Source organism: Anas acuta, chromosome 9 (genome assembly GCF_963932015.1).
Source record: "Anas acuta chromosome 9, bAnaAcu1.1, whole genome shotgun sequence".
Taxonomy (NCBI): Eukaryota; Metazoa; Chordata; class Aves; order Anseriformes; family Anatidae; genus Anas; species Anas acuta.
Genome location: NC_088987.1, coordinates 11,399,979 through 11,423,971, shown reverse-complemented (window position 1 = coordinate 11,423,971; position 23,993 = coordinate 11,399,979). Strand labels below are relative to the sequence as shown.

The window sequence follows — 23,993 nt, the reverse complement described above, 5'->3', positions numbered from 1 at the left end:
GGAGAGCACCCCGAAGGGGGGCAGATGGCTCCCTGGGCAGGGCAGCCTACTTCATGAGGACCTGACCTGGTCCTTGGCTTCCTGGCCATGCAAATGGAGAAAGGGATGAGTTCTTTCCTTCAGGCAATGTAGCTGGGATGGCCACACCAACCACACATTGCCCCACAAAAACTGCCTCTACCAGCCCACTCCCCTACTCCCTGGTGCTCCAGCAGAGTGGGCGAGTTTTTTCCAGCCCCCTGTTCCCATCCTTACAACGGCAGCAGCCTTGCTTGGCATATTCTGCTTTTGTAAGCACTCAGCCCTTAACAAGGTCAGTTGCTGCAGTTTGGCTGATGGTTCCTGAGTTATGAGGAAAGATGAGCCATTTCTTTATAATTCATCACCTTTGGAGTTGGGTCTACTTTGGAAATGCACTTGTTCTGCTGTGACCCTCTGACTTCCACCCATCTTGTAATTTATATTTCCCATTGACTTTGAGAGGAAATAGCAAACTGTTCTAGAAAAGCCCGGAGAACTATGGAAGGCAGGAGTATTTGTGAGGGAACTCATCAGCAAGCCTTGACAGGGGGAAATGGGAGCAGAGCAGAGGAGATAATTGCTTGGTGACCATCTGGAAGCAAAAGACAAAGGGAACGTGGGGAGGTGAAGGGCTGGACTTTCACCTCCACACGTCAACAGCTGAATAATAAAGTCATAAACTGGCTCTCGGGCAAAACAGAGCAAAAAGAAAGGCAGCTGAGTCATAATGGGGGGTTGGCCAGGGCTGCCAGGAGGGCTGCAAACAAAAGATGTGAAAAAATAGAAATATTCTTTAATCTGTTATGTGTTTTATTGTTATTATTATTATGATTGTCATCTGAAGGCTTTTGTGAAAGGAAGAGGATGAGGCTGCGGGCAGATGCTCTCTCTCTCTCTGGGTCACTAGATAGGAAAGTTCTGTCTCTTTCTTTCTTGCTCAAAGGCATCTTACAGCAGGAACCCAATAGCTACACGGACAAAATTGTCCTCTGCTCCCTGTAGCAGTGCTTGGGCAGAATATTTTGGTCATTATTTGCTTGCCCACAGTAGTTAAAAGATGCAGAAGAGCAAGCTGTGGGGTCCCAGCCCCAGCTGAGAGAGAAAGCCTGGTTTTCTTGGTGTGATTTTATTTTTCTCTCTTTGCAAGTTTAAAAAAAAATAACTAGAAGTAGATGTGGCGAGAGATAAAGTCTGCCAACTCTCAAAGAGATGCTGCTACTGGTGTGCACTGGGATCTGGTATCTGCAGGTAATGGTGAAGGTCTGGGCAGCCTCTGGAATCCACCCCACTGTCCTAGGGGCTGGATTCCTACAACAGAGCAATGATTTCCCTCCAGGAATCAGGGCAAAACACCGTTCTTGGTGAAACTTGGAAGTGGTGTTAGAGGAAGCTGACACTCAATAGCAACTGCATTTATATTATCTCAAAAAGATGGCAATCTGTAAGATATTTTTGAAGTAACATTCTTATGTAATGAAAATAATTGTTCAGATCTATGGCATTCACACACACCAAAAAAAAAAAAAAAAAAAAAAAAAAAAAAAAAAAAAAACATTGCAATGCATGCAAAAAGTGGGGAAATCCATATTTTGGAACATATCCTTGTACCTGCATGAGGAGATGTTAGTTCACAAGGACAGGAGAGTGAGTCCTCATTAGTGCTGGGGTAAGAGCCCTTGTGAACAAGGCTCATTGAGATGGCGAGAGGACGAAATGCTGCAGGCAGAGAAGGACAATGACTGCAGATGTCATCGTTTTATTGGCTATTTCTTGCTTGCATAAATCAAAATGGGAAATCAATACCTATTTGTAGGGTATGAAATCAGCTTTGCAAAGAGCTTACCTACAAGACATTACTAATTTCCATAACCTGTGGCCATCTGGAGCCCTGGCAGACTGCGCTGGGCTGCGTGATGTGAGTAGGGAGGGCAATGGGGAGCCCCAGGGTTGAGGAGATGCTGATGTTGAGGAGATGTCAGGGAGGAAGAAGGGGAGGTCTTGGCTCAGTCCCCACCTCTGTCTGCGGCCTCAGAAACTAAACGATGAAACTGAAGTGGACTAGATGCTCCAATGGGCAAAAACGCTTCTTAGGAGTCAGTGAAAAGTGGGAGAAGGCTAAAAACCTGTTGGAACCAAAGGATTAAATGTTGGGCCTCGGCTGGAAAGTGCAGCTGAACAGTCTTGTGAAGCCACCAGTGGCTGTCAGGAAGGCAAGGGTGGTCTGTTGTTATATCCAGCCCCACTCCTCCTGTGAGCTGAGTAGGATGCAGATAGGAATTTGGAAGAGCTAAAGAAACACATTAATACCTGAGCTCAGCTGCAATGCCTCAAGTCTTGGCAACTGGTTGTGATTTTGAAAGAGAAAGGAAGACCTCTGTACTTTCTGGGGGAATTTGTTGCAAATGAGTAAATGACCATACTAAAATAGATTGGCATTGTGGCATCATGACAAGCTAAGGAAGACTGCACACTGCAGTCATGAAATCAGAGTTCAATCAATCAGTGAATCAACAATTAAATATTAACAACTGATCAAAACATCAGATGGAGTGTCAGTGGGATTTGAATGAACCAATGCAGCACTGGAATGGTTGTTACAAAACATTAACCCAGCAAACCTAAGGGCTGCTGTGACCTTTTCTTAGCCCTCTTGTGCAGGATGTAGATCCTCAAAAGCTACTGTATAGCACAGGAAGAACAGAATTAACCCTTATTCCACACATATACGGAAGAAAAGAAAGTCTCGTGAATGTTTATGCAACAATCTCTGTGTATGTGTATATTTGAGGAATGTGCACCCTGAGTTAAGACAGTATTTGGGGTATGCATATGCCTTATTGGTACCCCTGGAGGAGCACAAGGCTGAAGGAACAAATGAGATCAGTTCTCTGTATTTACCCTTGACCAGAGTTTAAGTGTTTAATCCCAAAGTGTCTACTGAACGATCGCTTGTTGTGACCCATGTGTTGCAAGTCACAAAACACTTCTTGGCATCCTAAAGCAAACTGAAGACCATCAGGACAAAGGCCCAAAAGTCTCCCCAGCTACAGTATACCCCAGAAAAAGAGCAGGAGAAATCAATGGCCTGAGATTTGCCAGCACACGTGTATTAGCAGGTGATACCCGACTGTTCCTCCTCTTCTGAACAAGAAAAAAATTTCCCAGGAAAAAAAAAAAAAAAAGATAACCCATGGATAACCCATGAGAGGACTAAGCCCCTCATCTTCCATTATAGGGGCTCTCAGAGGGACTCAACCCACTCCATCCCATCTGCCTGTGGCCATCAAGCTTCACTTTGTATCAGAGGAAGGAGTTTTTCCTTCCAGTCCACCAAGTGGTCAGTGGAGGAAGCCTCCATTTGGTGGGCCCTCTGTTCTCAAGGGTGTGCACACCCCTAATGAAAGACCCCTGATGTTTCTCCACCACCCTGGGCAGGTACCTCTCTGTGCTGAAAGCCTTTTCTCACTCTCTGGTGCCCATCACTGAATAAAGTGGTGCTCATGGCAGAAAGGACTGGATTTGGGCAGGTCCCACCAAACCTAACAAAGCCATGTCTTAAGTTCTTTTTCCTTCAGAGGCATTGAAGGGCTGTCGGTGCTTTTGCACCCATCCTTAGGGAATGTGCTGAAGGCAGCCTGGATTGCAGCAGGGGACAGCAGTCCTGAACTGGATTTAAATACCCTTTGATGGAAAGTGGCAGAAGTTTTTACAATCCTTTATTCTGCTTTCTATCTGGTATAGATTCATTGTCATGCACAAGGCCAGGTCTTGGATTTTCACTCACTGTCTGTCCGGCCAAAACTTTTACTAAACAGAAAGAAGCTGGCAATTTCCAGATCTCAGTGAATCTAGTGAATCCCTAATGTACATTTTAGCACCTACAGAGAAAATCTGTATTTTACAGGAAAGAATGCACCTGAATTTGCAGTGTTTCCTCAGTGCTGAGGTTTATGGGCCAAAAAATGCGGCCAGGCATTTAACACAGCTCTTTATCTTCTGTTGAGCTCCCCAGCTACCTTCAGGAGCAACATCCCCCGTGCTGGCTGCACGGGGCCCAGATGTTTGCCAGATGATCAGTCCCTCTCTCCACAGAAGCATGTATTTTCTGCTTTGTATGTTCTTTCAACACATTGCCAGACAGGGAGCAGATCCACCTTGCAGTCTGGGGATCTTCACACTGAGCACTGGTGGCTGATTCCAGGAGCAGCTGATTTATTTCACTTGCACTGATAGTGATGAGCCAAAAGCTGGAAGATTTTGTGTTGGCTATTTCAGTCTGTGCTTATGCAAGCAGCCCCAGTACTCGAGAAAACTGGAATCCCTAAAGCAAAGTCTTCCTGGAGATTACTTTCTTGAAAGTAATTTTTGTGAAGCTCTCATAATGCAGATATTGTAACATACAGTACATCGTCAAAATTCAGCTTTTCATCTATGCCACAACCCCAGGAGCTCAGGTTCCTGCATAACCCACTGGAGTGGAGCTCTTTCTGGTGCATTTGCCTCCTCCTCACACTCTCGTATCCACGGCATACATTTTGGCAGTAGCAGTTTGTGAGGATGGCAGGTGCACATTGGTTACAACTGTCCCAGCTGAGGAATAGCCTTTCCTCAAGGAGTAAGCAGGGTGAAGCCTTCCAGAGCTGGTCTCTGTGAGGAAAGAAATAGGATCTGCTAACAAGTGCTTGGTGACTTTCAGCTTGTAAAGCCTCGAAATGCGGAGAAAGAAGCATTCAAAGATATGATGTAATAACACATTTTATGTCATACTTACACCTCAGCTCCCACCCAAAGCCCTTGATGTGCTTTATAGTGCTGCTGAAATAGCACTATTCCCATTTTACAGCTGAGGATGCTGCAACTGGGGATGAGCAACCATCCTGAAGGACATGCCTGAAGGACATTCCCGATGCCATGTGCCTGTAGTAGGCCCTGGGAAACATCCGTCTCTTTGGTGCGTTTCAGCCCTAGAAGAGCTCCTCACCTCTGAAGAGGTACATGCAGCAGGTGAGCAGGGCCCCGGACAAGAAACAGCCAAGCGACCCCGCCATGCCGAGCCAGCAGGACCAGCCAAACTTGTACTGGATGCCCAGAAACACGTTGTGGAAGACCAGAGAGGAGCGCTCCACGTAGACGTCAACGGCGTACCACACCGAGCCAGTAATGCCTGGGAGACCTGCAGGACGGGAGGGAGGTGCCACACGGAGCTCCCACACAGGCTGCAGTGATCTCAAAGAGACCACAAATACAAAAGTTTGAGCTACAGCCTGCTCTCTTCTGGGGCAGACTTTAGGATAGGAAGAACTTCCTTGAACATGAGGTTTTGGCCCCTGCTCTGTCTCAGCCCAGTCACTTTGGCTGATTTACCCTTGCCCCTACTGATGTCAGCTTGAGCCCTTTCAGACAGCGTTTGTACCTCGTGGCCCCAGCCACTATTAGCTCCAGTCGGTAGCACTTAGAGTTTTGCATTAAAAGGCAGAAAGCTCCTCCTTTCTTAGCTTATTGGCTTGTTGTACAGTTGCTTTGAGATTTTAATTTTCTAATCTCCTTTGACTTTCTGAACTTTAACAGCATTTTTCAAGTCAACTTTGTGAGGTACACAGAGGATGTTTAAAAGAACCCCCCAAAGTACACATGCTCCCAGTAGCTGGGGTGAGTTGCATGTTAAATCAGCATATGCTAAAGTAGAGGTAGATGGTTAATACTGGCAAAAAGTCAAATGAAAAGATCTGGTACCTAGTCAGCTGTCTATTTATTTTTGTGCTTAAAATCCACTGGCTGTAACAGCAAAGCACCTAGGTCAGCCAGGCACTTATCACCTGGGAAGCAGAGCTGTGCTATTATCCTTTTATTACAAATCAACTGCAGAGATTTGGGGCTAAGTGACTTGCCCAAGGTCACACAGTCTGTGCCAGAACAAGGAACCAAACCAGGGTGCCAGGGCATTTCTAATCCTTCAGCAATTCTGCCTCTTTGCTCTACCAACAACACTGAGTTCCTCACAGCAAACCAGCAGTAAATGGAAGTCAGTCAACACAGCAGCCAAGGCATCTGGCCAATAAATGAAATGAAAGCAGATAAACTCAACTATGTGCTGCTAGGGGCAGGTGGTGAATAGTGGAAGCTATATTGCACAAATAAAGCAAATAAACATCCTTCTCCTGTGTTTACCTTCTAGAAAATCACCAACTCCTGTCCCCAAATAAGGGAAGGCTTTAAAGCTTCCCCCTTTTGCTAAAGGGTGTTGTGCAGGGCAGGGGTGCAGTGGAATACCTGCGATGAGCAAGGTAACTCCAGACACCAGGCAGATGCGCAGCTTGATGAGTGGCTCGTCCGGAAGGAATTTCACACAATCCAGTCCCAGGACAAGGAAGAGAAATCCAAATCCTGCCAGGATATCTGCTGTGATCATCATGGCTCGGGTCAGCACCAGCTTCACTGCAGGACAGAAGCAGATTATTCTAGCACGTGAGGAATGGCCATGTGGGTGGGTAATGGGGTCAGGTCCTGTGGGAACATTTTTTCCTGGAGGGAAGCTTTCTCCAGCTTCCCCTGGGAGTAATACCCAACTGAGAAAAGAAAGATGGCTGCAATACATGGGTACACCAAATTATCTGCTCTTTTTGTCTCCCTGTTCTTCACTCAGGTCTCCCCACTGCTCATGGAAATACCTTTATCTCTTACGTACCGGGGTGCTCAGCGAAGATGGAGTCGTACTCATCGCAAGTTTGGATCCCATCAAAAACATTTGTGACACATTCCCACCACAGGCCACGGCATTTTGTACTCACCTACAGGTTAAGAGGAGAAAAAAAGACCATAAATTACTATATCCACCAACACAGCAGATGGGCAGCTAGGCTGTTCAGCAGGAACCCTGGTCCAGTTATGTCAATGGCTCATTGGACTTGTTTAGTATGAAGAACTAAAAAAGGGTCAGGAAGGAAAGAAAGAAAGAAATTTTCTATGTCCCTGCTCATGATTTTAAATTAGAATGAAATAGATTCAGATGAGACACTGGGGCACAAAACCATCATTTTGGGAAGGATACAAATTCTGAAGGGAATTTCTGTGAGAAGCTGGGGGTAGGTGATGTTTGCTCTTGCAGCCTTGCAGCTCTTGCAGCACTTGCAGCTCTTGCAGCCTTGCCAGCTGCTTGCCCAGGCTGAGCTGGGCAGGGCTGTGGACCAGACGACCCATGAGTTTGCCATCACACTCCCTTTCCCCCACCTTCCTGCGGAGAAGGCTCAGGAAGACGGAGCCGCTCGTGACTCACGGGGACCAGCCTCACGCCAGGAGAGCTGGCCTTGGCGCAATACAGGAGCGTTTTGCTGCAGAGCAAGGGGTGAGCCCCTTCCCAAATGTTTCTGAAGGGCTGCCCCAGGTGACTCAGCCCTGAACACTGGCTGGAAAAGCAGAGGAAGCCAGCGTTAATCCTGGCCCTGGGGCTCCCGCTGTGCTGCTGTGGGACCGATGCACCCGGCCACTCATCGCTGAGACATCCAGACTTCACAGACCTTGCAGTAGCATCCATGGCTCATCCTTTCTGTCCTCCCAAAGCCTTAGATAGCATTCCCAGCCCAGCCTTTCATAAATCGCTTTAATATGGGAGGCATTTTAATTACCAATGCAAATATGGCAACGAGCGCCTCTAAAACATTCCTGGGATTGCTCATACAAGGAGCGGAGATAATGTGGGTGCAGCTTTGGGCTCCAGCCTGCCCCTGCTGCTGCCAGGGACACCTTACTGCTGCTAGTGGAAAGAGAAATTTAGGGGGAATGGGTCTCACGCAGGGGACAGGAACCGTGCTGGTTTGGGTGATGTGAAAAATTCATTTTTCCTACGCTTTGTAAATCTCAAAGCAGATAATAACACATCTCAGCTGCTTAATAAAGTCTAATCTGTGATGTATTGAAACCTGTAGCCAGCCACGGTACTTTCTTCACAGCACAGTGTACAAATTGTACAAGCTCTCCGTGATACTGCAGGGTGGATTAAAGGTGACTAAAAATGATTCACTATTTCAGGTTGGCAAAAAGTTGTTATTCAAGTTTCAATGAAAATAATCTACATGTTTTGTTTTGTGAAGATGAAAACTACTTACAATTTCTCAGAATTTGGGGGCAAGTTAAATGAAAAATATCCCCCCCAAAAAAAAATAAATTAAAAAGCTGTTTTCATTGATTCTTATTTTTCAAGAGAACAGTTTCATGTTAACCAATTTGCATAGGCGTAAGCATTTACTGTGGCCCTCAATACAGCTGCAGCCCCTCTTTGGTCTTTATTTATCAGCATTTGGGCTGTGCTTGAAATTAACATATTTTTATTAAACTGCATTTTGTTCCACTTGTGTTTATACCATTTCACATTCATCTCAAATCTCCGTAGGCTTATTCGTACTACTCTATATTCAGCTACTACTCTCATGCACTTCCTCACTTGCTCACATTAGTATTGTTTTTTAAATCTTACAGGCAGCATCCTCATCTAAATTATTTATAAAGAGGCTAATGGCATTCCAGGCTTCATTTGCTTCCAGGTAAAACAGAGGCAGGTCCTAGAGGTAAAAAATTCATCATGATCTGGCTTGTGAACGTACCCCCTTCCTAGACTGGAAGAAAAAAAAAAAAGAAGATATATATATATTTTTTATTCTTGGGATGTGCCACCTGTCATCTACTCTTGCTAGCACAGAAGATGAGCATAACCAAGGAATTCTGCAGCACATGCACAGCCAGGGATAAAAGTTTCATTGCTTGATGCAGGAGTGATGGGAGCCGATGTCGGAGGGGGAGACCTGTGGCTAGCCTGAGCCACTGCTGAACTATTCCAGATTTTGTTACCAGTTTCTTAACTTCCTTGGACTTCCCTTTCTCCCCTCTGCTCTGTGTCCTGTTTGTCCTTCTGGTTGTTAGTCTGCTCCTCAGCTAGCCTTGGGCATCTGCCTTTGGGCAGGCACGCACCTGGCACGTGGAAACTCGCTGCTGCAAACAGAGGGGTCAGGGCCACCTGGGCCATCATGGGGACACAGCACTGATGCTGTCATCCCGTGGCCACAGCCATGCACCATTTTGGTAGCACCCCATCACCTCTTTCTTCTCATAGCAAATCCACTCCAGCTTTCCTGAGCCCAGCCAAGGACTCCCCAAGGAGCTGCAATTTCTGGCCAGAACTCCTCATCTCCCATTCTGATTATGAAACGCATCACCACGACCTGCTTTCCCTAACACAGGTATGCATGTAAAACATAAACTGCATAATGACTGTAATATATATAATCATATCCTATGCATGATGTATAATTACTACTAAAATAAATCTAATATAAAAAATGACAGAACAAGCACACGCTTACCCTTCTGGGGAAAGCACAGAAGACAAACATGTGAGAGACGTTAGTCACGGTGTTTTACCACACTGTAAAAGGTGCCAGCACACAGTGATGATGAGCCTAGCACGAGAGTGAACCAGGCAGTGTTTAACAGTGGTGGTGAGACTTTTAATCCATCCACAACAGGGAGGGACTGAGTGCACACAACAGTGCTCGCTGGGAAGCAGTTTATGGCTTTTTCCAGCACAAACCACTGCAAAACCTGGCCCAGGTTTGCCTTGATGCTCGCAGTGAGTGCAAGAGTTTGAGCCCCGCTCTGTAGTGCTGCATCTTGCTGGATCCAGAGTTCTGCAGTGGAGACGAGATGCTGTAGGCCAAGGTCAAAGGCAAGAAGGATTTCCGTGCTGGAGGATGGAGGTGCTTTCTCCTGAAGTTGAAAGTTGTCTGAATAACCCTTTTCCTAGCTGAAAAAAGGAGTTACTGTGCACTCCAGGCTTTCCTGGCCATGGACAGTTTCCCTGCATTCCCATATTGTGAGAGGCAATGAGTCATTAGGGCCATTAGGGAGGTCATTTGGTCAGGTATTAAGGCTGGGGGCACTTTGCTCCAGTATTTAGTATTCACACTCAGAGCAGGAATGTGAGAGTGGAGGCTGCTAATAACCACACTGGGTGTTAATGGAGCACTTAGGGACAGCCCAGCACAGGTGCCTTTGTGGCAAGAAGACAAGGTTACACAGCCTTGGGGTATCGGGCTGAGTTCTTTCCCGGACTCACTTTATTCAAGATTGGGTGTCCCTCCTCCGTTTTGCTCGGAAATGATGCCTCAATATGGGATCCATTTGGCTTTTCTGAACATACTGATATCCTCAGCTGATCCCAAACGATTCACGTTTCCTGAAATTAATCTAAAATAACTCCCAAATTAGGGTGACAAATGAAGAGCGATATCCCAGCCAGCACTAGTGGGTCCACACTCTTTTTCCTGCTGGGGGTTCACTGGCAGTTCCTCTCAAGTCAGCAGCCTTGAGCCTGTTATGCCCTTTCAACTGTGCTTCCTTCAAACTGCTGAACATCACGTTACCGTCACTGAATGCAGAGGAGCTCCTCTGATTTCCTCTGCTAGCCTGCAGATAGAAAGCTTCCTCCTGATAAATTCAGCCAAAGTCTCTGTCCTGGGAAGTGTTTCACCTCAGCACAAAGCACCCAGTTTTCCAGACAACAGATTTCCACACTGTGGCCCTGCAGCCCTTCAATGTGCAGAAAATGATGCCTGCCTGGGGAAGAAAACTGCAGTACCACGTCCTGGGGAAATAGGGATGATTTGGGGTCTGGAGTCTGGGGCACAGCTTGCGTGTATGTGCCATTCTGCCCCTTTGTTTCTTGCAGCTTACTTCTGCCAAAACCGTTCTCTAACATGAAAGTACTAATGTCTGCACAGGTTCAAGAAAATATTTTTGAGTGCTGGATCTGACAGCAGTCCCCATGGTCCCCACACATTTCTGTTAGCCCTAGAGTTCAATGACTATTAAGAAAAATGCTTGTGGAGCACAGATGTACATGTTGGATTTCTTCACCAAGAAGACTGACCTACAGAACTAGAAACATCTCCAAAATTTCTGTGCAGGCTGGAGATGCTGGGTAATGTGCTCCAGTTCATGCACATTTAAATCTGGAGCCTCTAGACTTTTCCTGAGAGCAGAGCCTGGCAGAGAGAATTACACAAAATGACCACTTTTCCCCTGCTCATGCCAGAGTCATTTCTTTCATTTTCATCCACTTTCATCCAGCCCAACGGGGGAAATGTAGATGAGAGAGGAGCAACGATGCCACAGTCTCCCTAGGACACATTTGATTTGGAGATCTGGTCCTCTGAAAGATCTTACCTCCAGGGAATCATCAGCATTCACCATCCAGCAGTCTGTCCAGGTAGATACTATCAAAAACCCAGTAGAAAAAAAAGCAAAAAAACAGCCAGCATACTGGAGGAAAAACCTCATCCCAGAAGGCTGCAGCACATCCAGCGGCATGGGAAAAACAGCGCCCGGGTCTTTTTTCTTAAAGCTGGAATAGAAGCAGAGCCTTCGTGTCCAGGTCACCGCTGCCCTTTCCAGTGGCCATGAACAGTGGGAACTCCTGACTTCTGCAAAAGCAGAGCCGAAGCAGGGACAGGAGGAGGGAGCCCACACCAAATGTGGAGCTGCTGCAGCCAATCAGCCCCGCACGGCTGGAGCTCTTGTCATGCCTGGCTGAAGGGAAATGGGGCTGTGCAGAAGTGACACACACATAGCTGGAGTCCTGGGCCTCCAAGGGAAGGAAAAGGTATCGTCACAGGGGTTGGCAAAGTAGAGATTTTGTAAAAGAATCAAAACTTGTGCAGGGAAGAAGTTTTGAGCACCACTAGGTGTAATACACAAGTGCATCCATGTGCACACCCATGCAGCACATTAATATTTATTCCTCCATACTAGTTCATGCCTCAGTACTGAGAAACTATATTGTGCACAAGTGAAGATTCCAGGCCCTTTGGTTACCCTGTCCGGCTCCAGCACCCTGATGATCCAGTTCAATGCAGGAAGGGAAGGGAAAAGGTAGCAGACATGGACCCTCAGCGCCAACACCAACAACCACAAACAACTATCCCAGCTCAGATATGGAGCTCTTTATTTTGCATTTAAGCCAAACCTACATACTTCTCATGCCTTGTTCATGGCCTTACTGCAGATCACACATGGGAATCTTGAACTTTTCAAGCTAGGCCACGGGGCCACCTTCCAGGAAAACCAAGGGGGAGAAGGACTAGAAAATCCTTCCACCCTGAAGGTCCGTGTGCACAGAACCATCACATACTCAATAATCTTTATTTTTGGAAAGAGAAGCTGTAAAGAAAAAAAAAAAAAAAAAAAAAAAAAAGAGATTTACTTTTAGTGGGCAAGTCTTCAGCACAGGGCTGAGGAGCAGATTCTTGCTGTTTGCAATCTGCTTTCCCAAACCGAGCGTGTCTGTCACCTCATCTGCCACCTGAAGATGGAGCCAGTTTGTACTTTTACAGGGCTGTTCAAAGCTTGCTTTCTCTTCAAGAATTCCCTCCGAAAATAATAGCAATAACGAGTTTGTTGTTACAGCAGTATATAACCTGGAGAATTCCTCTCATAACCTCACGAGGCAGTTTTACTGTCAGAGGTATCTTTTTGCCTCTACCCCAGGATCACTCACTGCTTCAGAGGACACACTGCAGAATTCCTCAGTATGTGCTGCTGGGAGACACTGGATAAAGAACAAAATGCCCAAGTCAAAAAGGCAGGGTCTGTAGGGCTCTGGGCTGCTTTACCTTTCCTGCTGTGTTTTTTAATTCCATTCTTAGAAGCTGAGCACTGAGGAACTTTTCTTCCTTCTTTGCCAGACGCATGTCTTGATATGGTTGTGTGGGTATGAAGCTTTCTGCTGAAATTTCTTGCTTCCAAGTGCCTATATAAGGCAAAATAATACCATGATCTTCACTTTATAGCTTCCTATGACAAGCGCAAGCTTGTGTTTCCAACAGTTCTGACCCACAGGGACATGGCATTGACCACACGGCCTCATAAAGGGTAATGACTTTCATTAGCCACATGTATATGGATTGCAGTGACATGAGACAGGTACTGACATATGCATAACCTTCCTGTACCTGCCTTCTTCTATGTTAATTAACCTGTGGCTGCACCAGTTTTCAGAGTAAGGTACCGTGGCTAACTGTTATTAGTAGTAACTCAGAAAAAGTGGTGTGGTGAGCTCAGAAAAGACCTGGAAAATTGGAATGAGCCTTCCCACAAGCAGAACTGAATCCTTAGAGAGGACAAGTGCAGAGCTTGAGAGTAGCAGAGCTTGGACTAACCAAACAATGTATTATGGCCATATGTATCTCCCTGCCTTCTCACTCTGTCCTGAACTCAGACACAAGCCTCCTTCAGAAATAAATAAAACAAAACAAAACAAAACAAAACAAAACAAAATAAAATAAATAATAAAATAAAAATCCCATCTGCGGAGAATGGGCCATTGTTCCCAATTCAAGCATGAGGTGGAAAGCTAAAAGCTCCCAGGAAAATACCAGGACCACACTACCAGCCAGAGTGGAGTTTCTAAGCTTTTGTCATGAGTCCATCACACTCAATTCTTCTGGCTTAGCACACCACTTGTCTGTGCCTGTCAGCCCAAGGAGCAAACTCCACAAAGAGCTGTAGGCAGCGTGTTCAGGTGCAGGGCTGCCAGTGGCTTGCTCCATCTCTCCATAGCTCTAACAACATCTCATTTATTTTCCGCATGTCCGTGATTTGTGTTGCTGTTCCAGCTCCATCTTCTCTCCCTGTGTCCCCTTCCTGTAGGGCAGGGCATGTGAATGACCCTTCCTAGAGCAGGATGCCAGTGCTTCTCTGGCCATGAGTCACTGAAGGACATGAAGTGGCTTCACACCAGCTATTTGCATCTCGCTCAGGGCTCAGGAACATCCTGGCTCTGGTGGCAGAGCAGGTCAAGATGCTCCAGTTTTCCCTGGTGTAAGAGTGCTCCAGAGCGTGCAATATGATGGTCTGTGATTTTCACCTGACAGAGAGACCAGCACAGTATCTGTTCCTTCGTTAGACTCATCTCTCTAAACAGTCCCATGGAAACTGCTGGAGCTATTAGAAAGAATGCAGAATTCTTATACAATAGAAATTGACAGTAAATATATAACAGTCTTTATTTAAAACAAATCCACATCTTCATGAAGCAAAGTCTGTGGCAGTTTCTCATTATATACTGAGCTCCTAGCATAGCATGGCAGATGTCCCCTCATCTTTGGAAATCAGCTCTCTCAAAATATCTCAAGATGTCTTTGTATAGCCTAAAACCAGGCTGACATGATTCAGTATAGCTTTCAAGTGGATCTGTAGGCTGCAGTATATACACAAACTGCATCGTTTTCTGTCAGCTAATCTAACATTTGCAGTATTTTAACACTAACAAAAGCATTGGGGTATCCTAATAATTATCAGAGCTTGGTTTAGTAGGGCTTTTAAACTACGTGGCATCAATGCAGCACAACTTCCCCAAGGCAACAGCTTTATCACCTGGTCTACATGCTCCTAGCAATGAGATGAGTGCACTCCAGGTCGATTGCTTTTATTACTCCATTAATACAAGGTGGTCTGTGCTCCCTGTCAAAGGCAAGCCATTATGGTCTCATTTCTGTTATGGATGTACTTACAGAGAGTGATAGATACTACTGCCACACTTGGGAGGATCATAGCTGGTTTTCAGCCGCATATCCACAAAATCATTCCTGCAACAACACCGCAGCGAGGCTGCAGTCCCATGAGCAGGAAAAAGTGTGTCCTCCCTTTGCTGCCATGTTATCTAACACACAGTGTATCAGAGGGCCTTGAGCAAGAGGGATGCTCTGATGCTGCCCATCAATACTTGAAATACAGATCTAATTGCAAGCGAGTACACCATCAGTGGAGCAATTGTCATGCTCAGGGCCAGGGGCCTGTCAGACAGGCACAGCGTGGGAGCCAGAGGTGATGGAGAGATGTGGGCAGTGCGTGTCAGCTGCAACATACCTGTCCTGCTGTGCTCATGTGGTCACAGAGCCCTGGGAGCCAGCTTGGTGTTAGCTGGGTAACCCCAAGGAGGGCAGTAAAATTTCTGAGCAACCTGCTGCTTTTCAAGCAGGCAATATATAGGATTAAATGAAAGTAGGAAGATAAATGCATTTTCTATTAGAGTTGGGTTTAAAGGTAAGTAAAACCTGTGTGTGTGTTTGTGTGTGTATGAGTAATACACGTGTAGATACGACACCTGCATACACTCCTTTGAAACAGTATTTTCGGTCACTCCAATGCAACAATAATAAAACAAGCATTTCAATATAGACTTTTCAGGCTCTGATATGCCTTGTAATCTCTCTTCAGTAAGATACATTTTCTTTTACAGCAGCATAGTAAATCCACAGCTGACAAACACATGATCTCGGGGATGTATTACTAACCCCATTTTAGAGCGGGGAAACTGAGGCGGTGACTAAGCAAGTGACTTAGATCGAGAGCGAGGAGTCACAGCCCCGCTCCTCCTGTAGCACGGTGGCTGCACTCTCTGCATGGGAGTGGTGAGATCCTTATCTGCCAAAACATGCATGACAGCAGCTCCGGGTTCCTGAAAGCAGCCACCGAGAACACACAGTGCCGGCGCTGCATACCAGGTTCGCGCAGGCGTGTGTGGACAGAGGAGCAGGGCAGTGGATCAGACACACCTTCTCTCGGCATGTCACTAGTTCCCGTGAATAGCCCTTGTCCCCAGGCACCCTGGGGGTTGTTGATGCCTTGCCACTTCCCTGTATCGTCGTCATCCTCTTCCAAGCACAGGTTTCCCAGCATGAGTCTGAAGTCTCCCGCACCCTGATGCAAAGGTGATAAAATGCAAGTGAAGCACAAGGTCCGTGCCACTAATTGCAATCGTACTGGAAGGACATGGAGAGTGAGGAGCATATTTACACTCTTTCAACAGTTTCAGAGAAAAGCCAAGGAAGAGAAGTCATTCCACAGAAGGAGTTTGAATTGTGTTTGTTCTCCGGCTTCTGCTTCTCAGGAACAGGGCTCACGTTTACAGCACCGAGGGGAGCTGTGTGCGTGCCTCTCGCCCTGCCATGCTCCCTGCTGCAGCCCAGCCCCTCCGGTGACTCACTGCACAAGAAGCATCCGCTCCGGGCCACGGTACCCCCCTCCACTCCTATTCAGCTGACCTTCTTATCAGAGAATGATAAAAGACCCTCCAGGAGACTCACCGAGGGGATAAAAGGGACTGCTCAGTTAGAAATGGCTTGGCTTCAGGATGTTTGATCTGCTGTAGAAAAGCAAGAAGGGCAAGAGTTAAAGCTTGGGAGAAAACAGTTGTGGCCGTGATTCATGGCCCATGAGCATGGGAAAGGTTTTGGAGCTGTCTGGGTGAGTGTGGGTCAGTGCCTACTGACCTGCCTGGCACCGGTCCTTTGCTACCTGTTTTCTGTTCCCTAGTTTAACACCGAGCATCCCTGCTGCGCATCCAACACTGCCCAGAGCAGATGCAGCAGCGACCCCAGGTCTGCCCATCACAGTGGGCTCTGGCGAGGGAGGAGAGCCACCTGCAGACACCCTGGGGACTCACCTGCCCCCTCACCAGAGGCACCCTTTCCCTTGTCAGTCATCACCACAAGGTTTTGGTGCACCCTGGCAGCTCCTGTGCTGCAGATCAGAGCCAGATCATCTTGTGCCCTTGCTCCAGCCCTGTCCCTGCACAGGAGGGGACAGGGCAGAAATGACCCTGCCTGTGCTGCTGAGCTGACAATTTGAGCAGAGCCGCTGGTGGCTCACACTCAGCCCAGCACCCTCTGCCAGCACCAGGGAGCAGAGCCCTGCTGCAGGCTGGAGGGAGCAGTGGGGGCATGGAAAGTGGGGAGGACAGGCTAATCTTTAATGGAAATTCCCTGAGGAATGGGCACCACAGGGGCAGAGCTGCACCCCCAGCCCTAGGATAGGAGATGGCAGTGGTGACTCTAGCCTCTGGAACTCATCTTGGCCAACGCATTTAGATAGGGAGTGTCTGCAGGGGCCTTCTCTCCTCTTCTCTCTCCTGCCATGGCCTCTCCTCTGCACTGGAGTCCCTCCGTGCACTCAGAGAGGAGACCATGGCATGCTCTTTTCCTCTTTCTCCTCTTCTGTCCCTGTTGTACCCCAGAGCTGGCTGTCCAGGTAGGGTTTGGTTCCCTTTCTGTTCTTTATTGCAGGTGTGCTGCTTCTCATCTAAGCTCTCCCAAGGCAGACTGCCTACTCCCTGCATCCTACATGCATCCCAAATAAATGAGGAGGGCATTCACTTTTCTTTCCTAATGGGGACCTGGACCAACCTGCCTGTTCACTGGGCATTGCTCCCATCCCTCTCCTCTCCTCCCAAGTGCCGGGGCTCCTCTCACTTCATGTGTCACACGTGGGAGCCCCACCAGGCCCTTGCCTCCATGGCTCACAGTGGCTGTCCCGCTGCATCGAGCTCGTCTCACCAGCCACAAGGAGTTCCTCTGCCTTGCTTCTACTCATGCTTCATTAAGGCCTTTGTCAACCCCACAGGCCGGAGGTCCCAAACCTCTGGTGTACACAGGCCTTGGAAGGGATTTCATGAACAAAGAGAGGCAAAGCTGTGAGGAACACACCTACAGCCTCTGGCCTGCAGCCAGGTAGCTGGGGCTTTCAACTCCCTCGAGGCACTGAAACATGACCCTCGGTTGCCAGTGTGCTCTCCCAGTCCTAACGAAAGGGACAGCAGGACGGGTGTGCCACCAAGTCCAGGCGAGACGCTCCTTCCTTCCTCCTCCTTGCACACCCGGGCATGCACATGCTGCTTCCCAGGCAGGTGTGTCTTGCACTCAGTGGAGGATTTTCAAGTGTTTCATTCTCACATAGGCACTAGAATAACCGGATAAGTTCAAAAATTTCTGCAGGTTTGACCCTGCTCCCCGCTGGAAAATCCAGCCGTGTGTGCCATAGCAGCAGCTGCTGAGTGCTTCAGAAATACCTGGCTCTGATTTCAGTGAGGGACTGAAGCGTATTGAATGTCAGGGCTTACAAATCCCATCCTAATGTTCCGCTCATTTATTGCAGAGGCAACAGCTTGTTGGAGGATGGTTGTACAGGTTGACCATAACTGTGAGGATGCTGAGCAATTGTTCACCAGTCCCAGACTCTCATAAAATTTTCTACCACACAACAATCTGTGTACCTTGAATCATTCCAATATCCAAACACATCCCAAATGCGTTACACCTGATGGATCCCCAGAGGAATTCACAGCAATATGTGGAATTGACTGGGTTCAGAAATCCCAAGATACCTGTAAACTTGTGCCCTAGCCTTTACCTTGCACATGAGCAGCTTGAACAGGCTGATCTACAACCCCGGCAGCAGTTCGTGGCACAGCCTTTCTAGGAAGGGCCCAGGATTACTTTATCTTCCTAGCGTCAGTTATTTGACTTGTCATAAAGGCTGAGGAAGTGGAAAGAGGATGTGGTCCAGGTACAAAGAGGTGAGACATAGCTATACATTGGGATGGGAATCTTTGAGCAATCTTTAAAATGCTGACTACAGCTTGGGCTTTTCCTTGACATAAAGGTTGCCCCGAAACCAGACTCACAGGTACTCTCCTGGGTGAGCAACATGAAGGGTGGTAATTCTGGCTTCATGGTGAGGACATGGTCTCCAACCTTGGCTTAACGGCAGTTCCTGCAGGGACATTCAGATCTCATTAGCCATCTGAATTAGGTATCTTCTCTTCTGCCTCCTGTCTGTTTCTTATACCTTTCTTCCATTCCAGTTCCTCCTCTTTCCTACATCAGATTTCAGGAAGAACCACATGAGGAAAATTTTTCAGTGGTGATTCTGAAGGGGATCAGATGTTTCACGTGCCAGTTTCAGGAAATTCATTCCATAGCTCAGCCATCAAGCTCATACATGAGCACAGGCATTGCTGAGCCTCTGTTGGAGGTTTGGGGAGATATGGGTAGAAAGGGGGTCCCTGCTACAAGTGGTTCTTGGTGGATCAGAACTGGGACCCTGCATCAGGAACATGGTGAGAGCAAGGAGGATGGCTGCATGCCAAGGGTTAGATCTTTACAGAGCCCATTCCCTGAAGGACCTCGGAGATGTTTTCTGAACTGCTCTTAGAAAACTCTTCTTTGGATATGCAGGTACCAGGGATGAATTTTATTTTGTTTGGACCTTGGTACACATCTCATGCACTCATGCCCTGAGTGTGACACTTGCAACACATGGATCTGCCTCTCTCTCCCTCTCTGGGTCTCACTCACACAGGTTACTTGCCTCCCTTGCCCCAGAACTGCAATACCATAAGCTGCTGTGCTCCACTTGCACCTTTTGGCACGTTTTCCCACTGAGGCAGAAAACAGCCACATTTTTATTGCTTGACCCTTCCAACAAGGCAAACTTTCCACCTGTCACTTACCTATTGAGACCTAGGATGGTCCGCCACACCTGTCCCACTATCTGACACCATGATTAGAGTTCCACACAATCTGCAAAAGGCAGAGTTGGTGATGTGGCACAGAACTACTTTCTATCAACAGTATGCAGAAGCCAGTTTAATAACTTCCTGCTTTTCCCACCCTTACCTCTCTAGTACTGTGAAGCTCATCTTTTCCATGAATTTGGCCGTGTCCAACTTTTGTTTTCTCTCTGGCCTCTGGTACAGAACGTCCAGCAAAAGAACAATCCTAAAATAGAAAAATCCAAAGCAAAACAAATCCTACCGTACGGGTCAAATCTCTTGGCCTCCATGGGATAGGTTTCATGCCATGGAGCCTTTATCAGAGCTTCCAGTATCACTTTGGAAAACAACAGATGAGTGGCCGGGTGCAGGACCACGTCTGTGTCTCAGCAGCTTGCTGCCCTGCACAGACAAGCCCTACGAGCTGAGCACTGCGGGTAACGACAGACACGATGCAGCTTTATACATGCCAAAACCACTTGTTTACAGATGGGAATGATTTCAGTGTTTTGGGGCTTTCTGAGGAACATTCTCAGGCCTTGTGGTCATTTGTGGGCTGCTGATTCAGGAGAGGAGGAAAAACAACGGCAACAGGTGAAAACCAAGACCGGGAACAGGCACGATCCCATCCAGAGCCCTCACCAGAGGGTGGTTTGGAGAAGAAGCCAGCGATCAAACAGCCTCCAGCCTCCTGCAACCTCAGTACGTGGCATATAAGCACATTTTAACCAGAGCCAGATGAAATCAATCATGTGAAGAGCAGAGTGAAACTACTCCCAAAACTGCAGCTTTATTACAGCCAGTGAGGAAACACAAATGTTTGAATGACTGCGAGGAGAGGGTTGATTATTAGCTTGGTTTATCTCTAGCAGATTAGAAATTCCAGGTCGTGTCTGCTGACCAAACACTGGGTGGTTTAGGCTGTTTCTGACCCTCAGAATTTGAAAAGGAGTAATTCCCGCAGCCCATTTCAAATCCAATTTTCACAATACATTCCCCCTTGGTAGTCAGTGTCAAAGAAGTACAGCCAATCCATCTGACTCTTCTTTCATCAACTGCATATTTTAATTCCAAAGAGGAAATCTGAGCTTTCCTACTGGAAATGGAAATTTCATCTTGGGTGTGCAGGGAAAAGCTCCAATTTTGGTGCTGGTTGCTATCCTGTTGCCTTTTAGGCAGTGAGTCATTTGGAGCTGGTCTTCTCCAATGACCTTCCTTAAAACTTTGTACTGAGTTTGTGGTCCTGCAATAGTGAGCAGCTGATGAAGGGTTAAGCTTTTGTGTATGTGTGTGCTGCTGTGCTCTCCAGCCCTGCTAGCTGTGATCTTTGGCTGCTCCAGCTGCCCCTATGGTCGAAGACGACGTCTGCCCCTCACTGCAGACTGGGTTGGACGCATTCTCACACAATCCCTGACTAATCCCAGGGAAGGTTTGCAGCAGCCTCTGATCCTCCTGACATCTGGGCAAAGACAACACAGCAGTGCTGGCTGCAAAACAGTGCTTGGAGCTAGGGTTCAGCAGGGTTGTTCCTCCTGGGTGGATGGGTGGATGGGGGAGTGGTGGGGAGAGAGAGGAGAAAAAGTTGCCTGCAGATGTACAGCAAAGTGTGCTGGAGGTTTTTCTAGGCAATGTGAACCCAAACTAAATGCATGTGGTCCCACCAGTCTTCCCCTTTTTTCCCAGAAACTTGGGGACAACTAATGAAACAACAAATTAGGATTAAAAATAAACAAAGTGTTGTACTTTCCTTATGAAACAAAGAATTAATCTGTGAAACCCCTTGCTGCAGGATGCTGTAGAGGCCAGAAATTTCAAAAATTAAACAGCCAAATTTATAGAGAAAAAATTCCAGTTATCACAGCTAAAATTAAAAGTACCACCAATGGCTCGGGATACATTAAGATGTGGATCAAGGCTGGCTGCAGCACATTTTGGAGAAGTGTCACTATGTGTTTGTGCTGTTCCCTGGCCCTGCCACTGGCTGTCACCAGATACAGGCTGATGTCTGGTCATTCCCAGTTTCTGATCCAGATGTGGAGCTCATGTCCTTGCTCTGAAACCTGGTCTGTGCCTGCTCTGCACACCTGCAAGTCCTTCCCCGAGAAGCATCTCGCAGAAAAGGAAGCCAGGCTTCTAACCTGCAAGTCCTGGCAAGCGTTAAAACTTGTTTTTGCCAGCAGAGGAAATGGGTATCATTAACTACCCACAGAGCACAAATCTCTGCTGAGCATGAATGTGAGGCTGCTCCTCTGCCTGACACCACCCAAGGGAACAAAACATGACCACGGCGTTAAGCATTTGCTCAGCGCAGAACAACACAGCATCTATGTAGCAGGAGGAAAATCTCTAAATCTCTATGAACAATTAGTGCAGTCTGTCTACTCGCAGACTAAAACGGATCTCAGTAGCTATACACATGCACCGTAGCATCTTCTCACTTGATGCTGCTTTTGTAAAGAATGAAGACTCACCTGTTTATCTAAGAAAAGATCAGTCACTAAAGACCGTCAGTGCAGAAATACCTCTTGCCTAGAGAATACAGAGGATATTGCAACATCTTGGATAAAACCAGGTATTTCAGCTGAGATTAAGGATGTGAAGGCATGGTATTTCCTTAGAAGCCAGGTAGAAAAAAAAAAAATGGTGCTAGCATGTGAAAACTCTTAGGGACTTTCAGTGAAAAAAAAAAATAATCCTAGGCAGAGGAGGAAAGACAGTGACTACTGAGTAAAGAGGATGTATATTTTGCCCATTGAACCACTGCGGAAAATCATTTGAAGAAAAGGAAGAAAGAAGATATTTAATGCCTCAAACAAAGAAAGGACGGCCAGGAGAGAAGACCTGATGATTTTAGCAATGCTGTAAAATTCTCAGCGAATTCCAGAGTGCTGAGAACACTGATGAGTGATGAAGGGGAAATGCACAGTTTCAATGCTTTATCTTGATCTGTAAATTCCTTGTGATGTCCACAGAAAGAGTTGCTGGGTTTTGAAATCATTCACGAAATGTGACTAAGAAGTATCAACTTCAGATTGACCCTGGAAAGCAAACTGTAAATCAGGAGGCCAAGCGCACATGGCTATACCTCAGCATGGCTTTACATCAGCTTTTTTTGACCCAACTCTGTCATGCATTCCACCCAGTAGCACTGCCCAGTGCAGTACCTGTTGGGGATGGAGGTGCAATGGCACAGCCCCTCAGGCATCCACCTCCAGCAGCTGCAGGCTCTAACACCCACAGCCCCCCTCGCAGAGTAAGGCTGTCTTCAATCTAAGCTCTGTGGGCTTCTGGAAGGGGAAAAGAATGAGGACTCATTGTGTCCTACTGTACGTCCAAGCAGTCAGGCTCATGCTACAGGCAGGTTTGGCACAAAGTGGCCCAAAAGTGCCATCAAGACACACACTGAGCCCAGCTTTTCCCAAGTACAGGGTGGGCACAGATTGCAGTCCTTCAAGGAGGCAGCAGCACGGTCAGAGTGCTACCTGACGAAGCCCATGCCTGTATGCACACTGTCCCTCCTGGTGCAAGTGCAGGCTGATTGTTGCCACCCAGGAATCCTCCCCTTGTGTTCCTATAAGCTCCAATAGAAACTCCAAGTCCTTCCCCCACAAAACTTCCTACCAGCTGCTTGGCGCCTGTAGCCAAAGGTTCTTAAGCTGGTTAAAGCATCTCTGGAACTTATCTCCCTGTCCAGAACTGCCCTCGTGCTGGAGGAGTCAGCAGGGAGGTGGCAGGATGGTCAGGGGAGGGGTGAGTCAGTTCAGGGCTGTGAAGCACCCAGGAGCACTGAACACTCCTTTGTAGACGGACGTTATCAGGCTGATATGACTACCCAGACATCAATGATCAGGTCCAGACACTTGTAACCCTGCTCTCCTCAGGGCAGCGTGGGTTTCTGCTGTGACTCTTCATCAGGCAAGGGGCTGCTTCTCCCAGGGAGCAGCTCCACGAGCCAGCACCACCCTGGGTTTTCTGCTCCACGTAGCAGGGTTTTGATGAACGTGCAGAGTGATGCAGCTACTTTGTTCTCTCTTCCTTGCCAAAGAAAACTTTGCTGCTTCCCTCTTCTTCACTCCCATACCTACAAAACCGGGGCCCACAGAGACCCAGAAAAACATCATTCCTTCAGCTACAGATTCACAGCTGCCTAATTCCTTTGCGAGTGAAAAACGACAGGACTGGAAAAGTTTGCTACCGAGTAACGAGGCTCGATTTCATCACAGCAGAGCTGCTGCTGCGTGGAAGCCGGGGACCGGCAGCTGCAAGTGCTTTGAGAGCAAGCCAGCCTGGCTTTGTCCCTGCCCGGTGCGGTCAGATTGCAGTAGCTTTTCTCCCCTTTGACCCCCCCGTCGTTGCGCAGTACTGGTCAGGTAATCACGAGCCTGTTTGTTTGTCTGTTTGCAAACCCCAGGAAGCAGCTCCAGCAAAATCTCCTAAGTCATCAGAACGCACTAAAACCACGGTGTCAAAACAATACAACCCCGTCCCCACCTCCAGCAGGGACCTTTATCGGTAATTATCACCTGTTTATTTCACAGCCCCGAATTACAGCAGGTCCAGGCTGAACGGGCCCTCCGTCCAGCCCAGGGTTAAA

General features: G+C 47.4%; 1 protein-coding gene across 2 annotated transcripts; it reads right to left on the bottom strand.

Annotated features, from left to right (window-relative positions):
- Window positions 1-829: 829 nt before the first annotated feature.
- On the bottom strand, window positions 830-11,577 carry CLDN16 (claudin 16). 2 transcript variants are annotated; one of them, XM_068692339.1, is made up of 5 exons: window positions 11,236-11,577; window positions 6,707-6,809; window positions 6,292-6,456; window positions 5,003-5,194; window positions 830-4,668 (listed from the first exon to the last, which is right to left on the bottom strand). In XM_068692339.1, exons 1-5 carry the CDS (start codon window positions 11,377-11,379, stop codon window positions 4,529-4,531), a joined length of 744 nt encoding a protein of 247 aa, XP_068548440.1. In that variant the 5' UTR covers window positions 11,380-11,577; the 3' UTR covers window positions 830-4,528. The 2 variants fall into 2 exon arrangements, with proteins under 2 accessions (XP_068548440.1, XP_068548441.1); XM_068692340.1 differs by lacking the exon at window positions 11,236-11,577 and adding an exon at window positions 9,375-10,352.
- Between the last annotated feature and the right edge of the window lie 12,416 nt (window positions 11,578-23,993).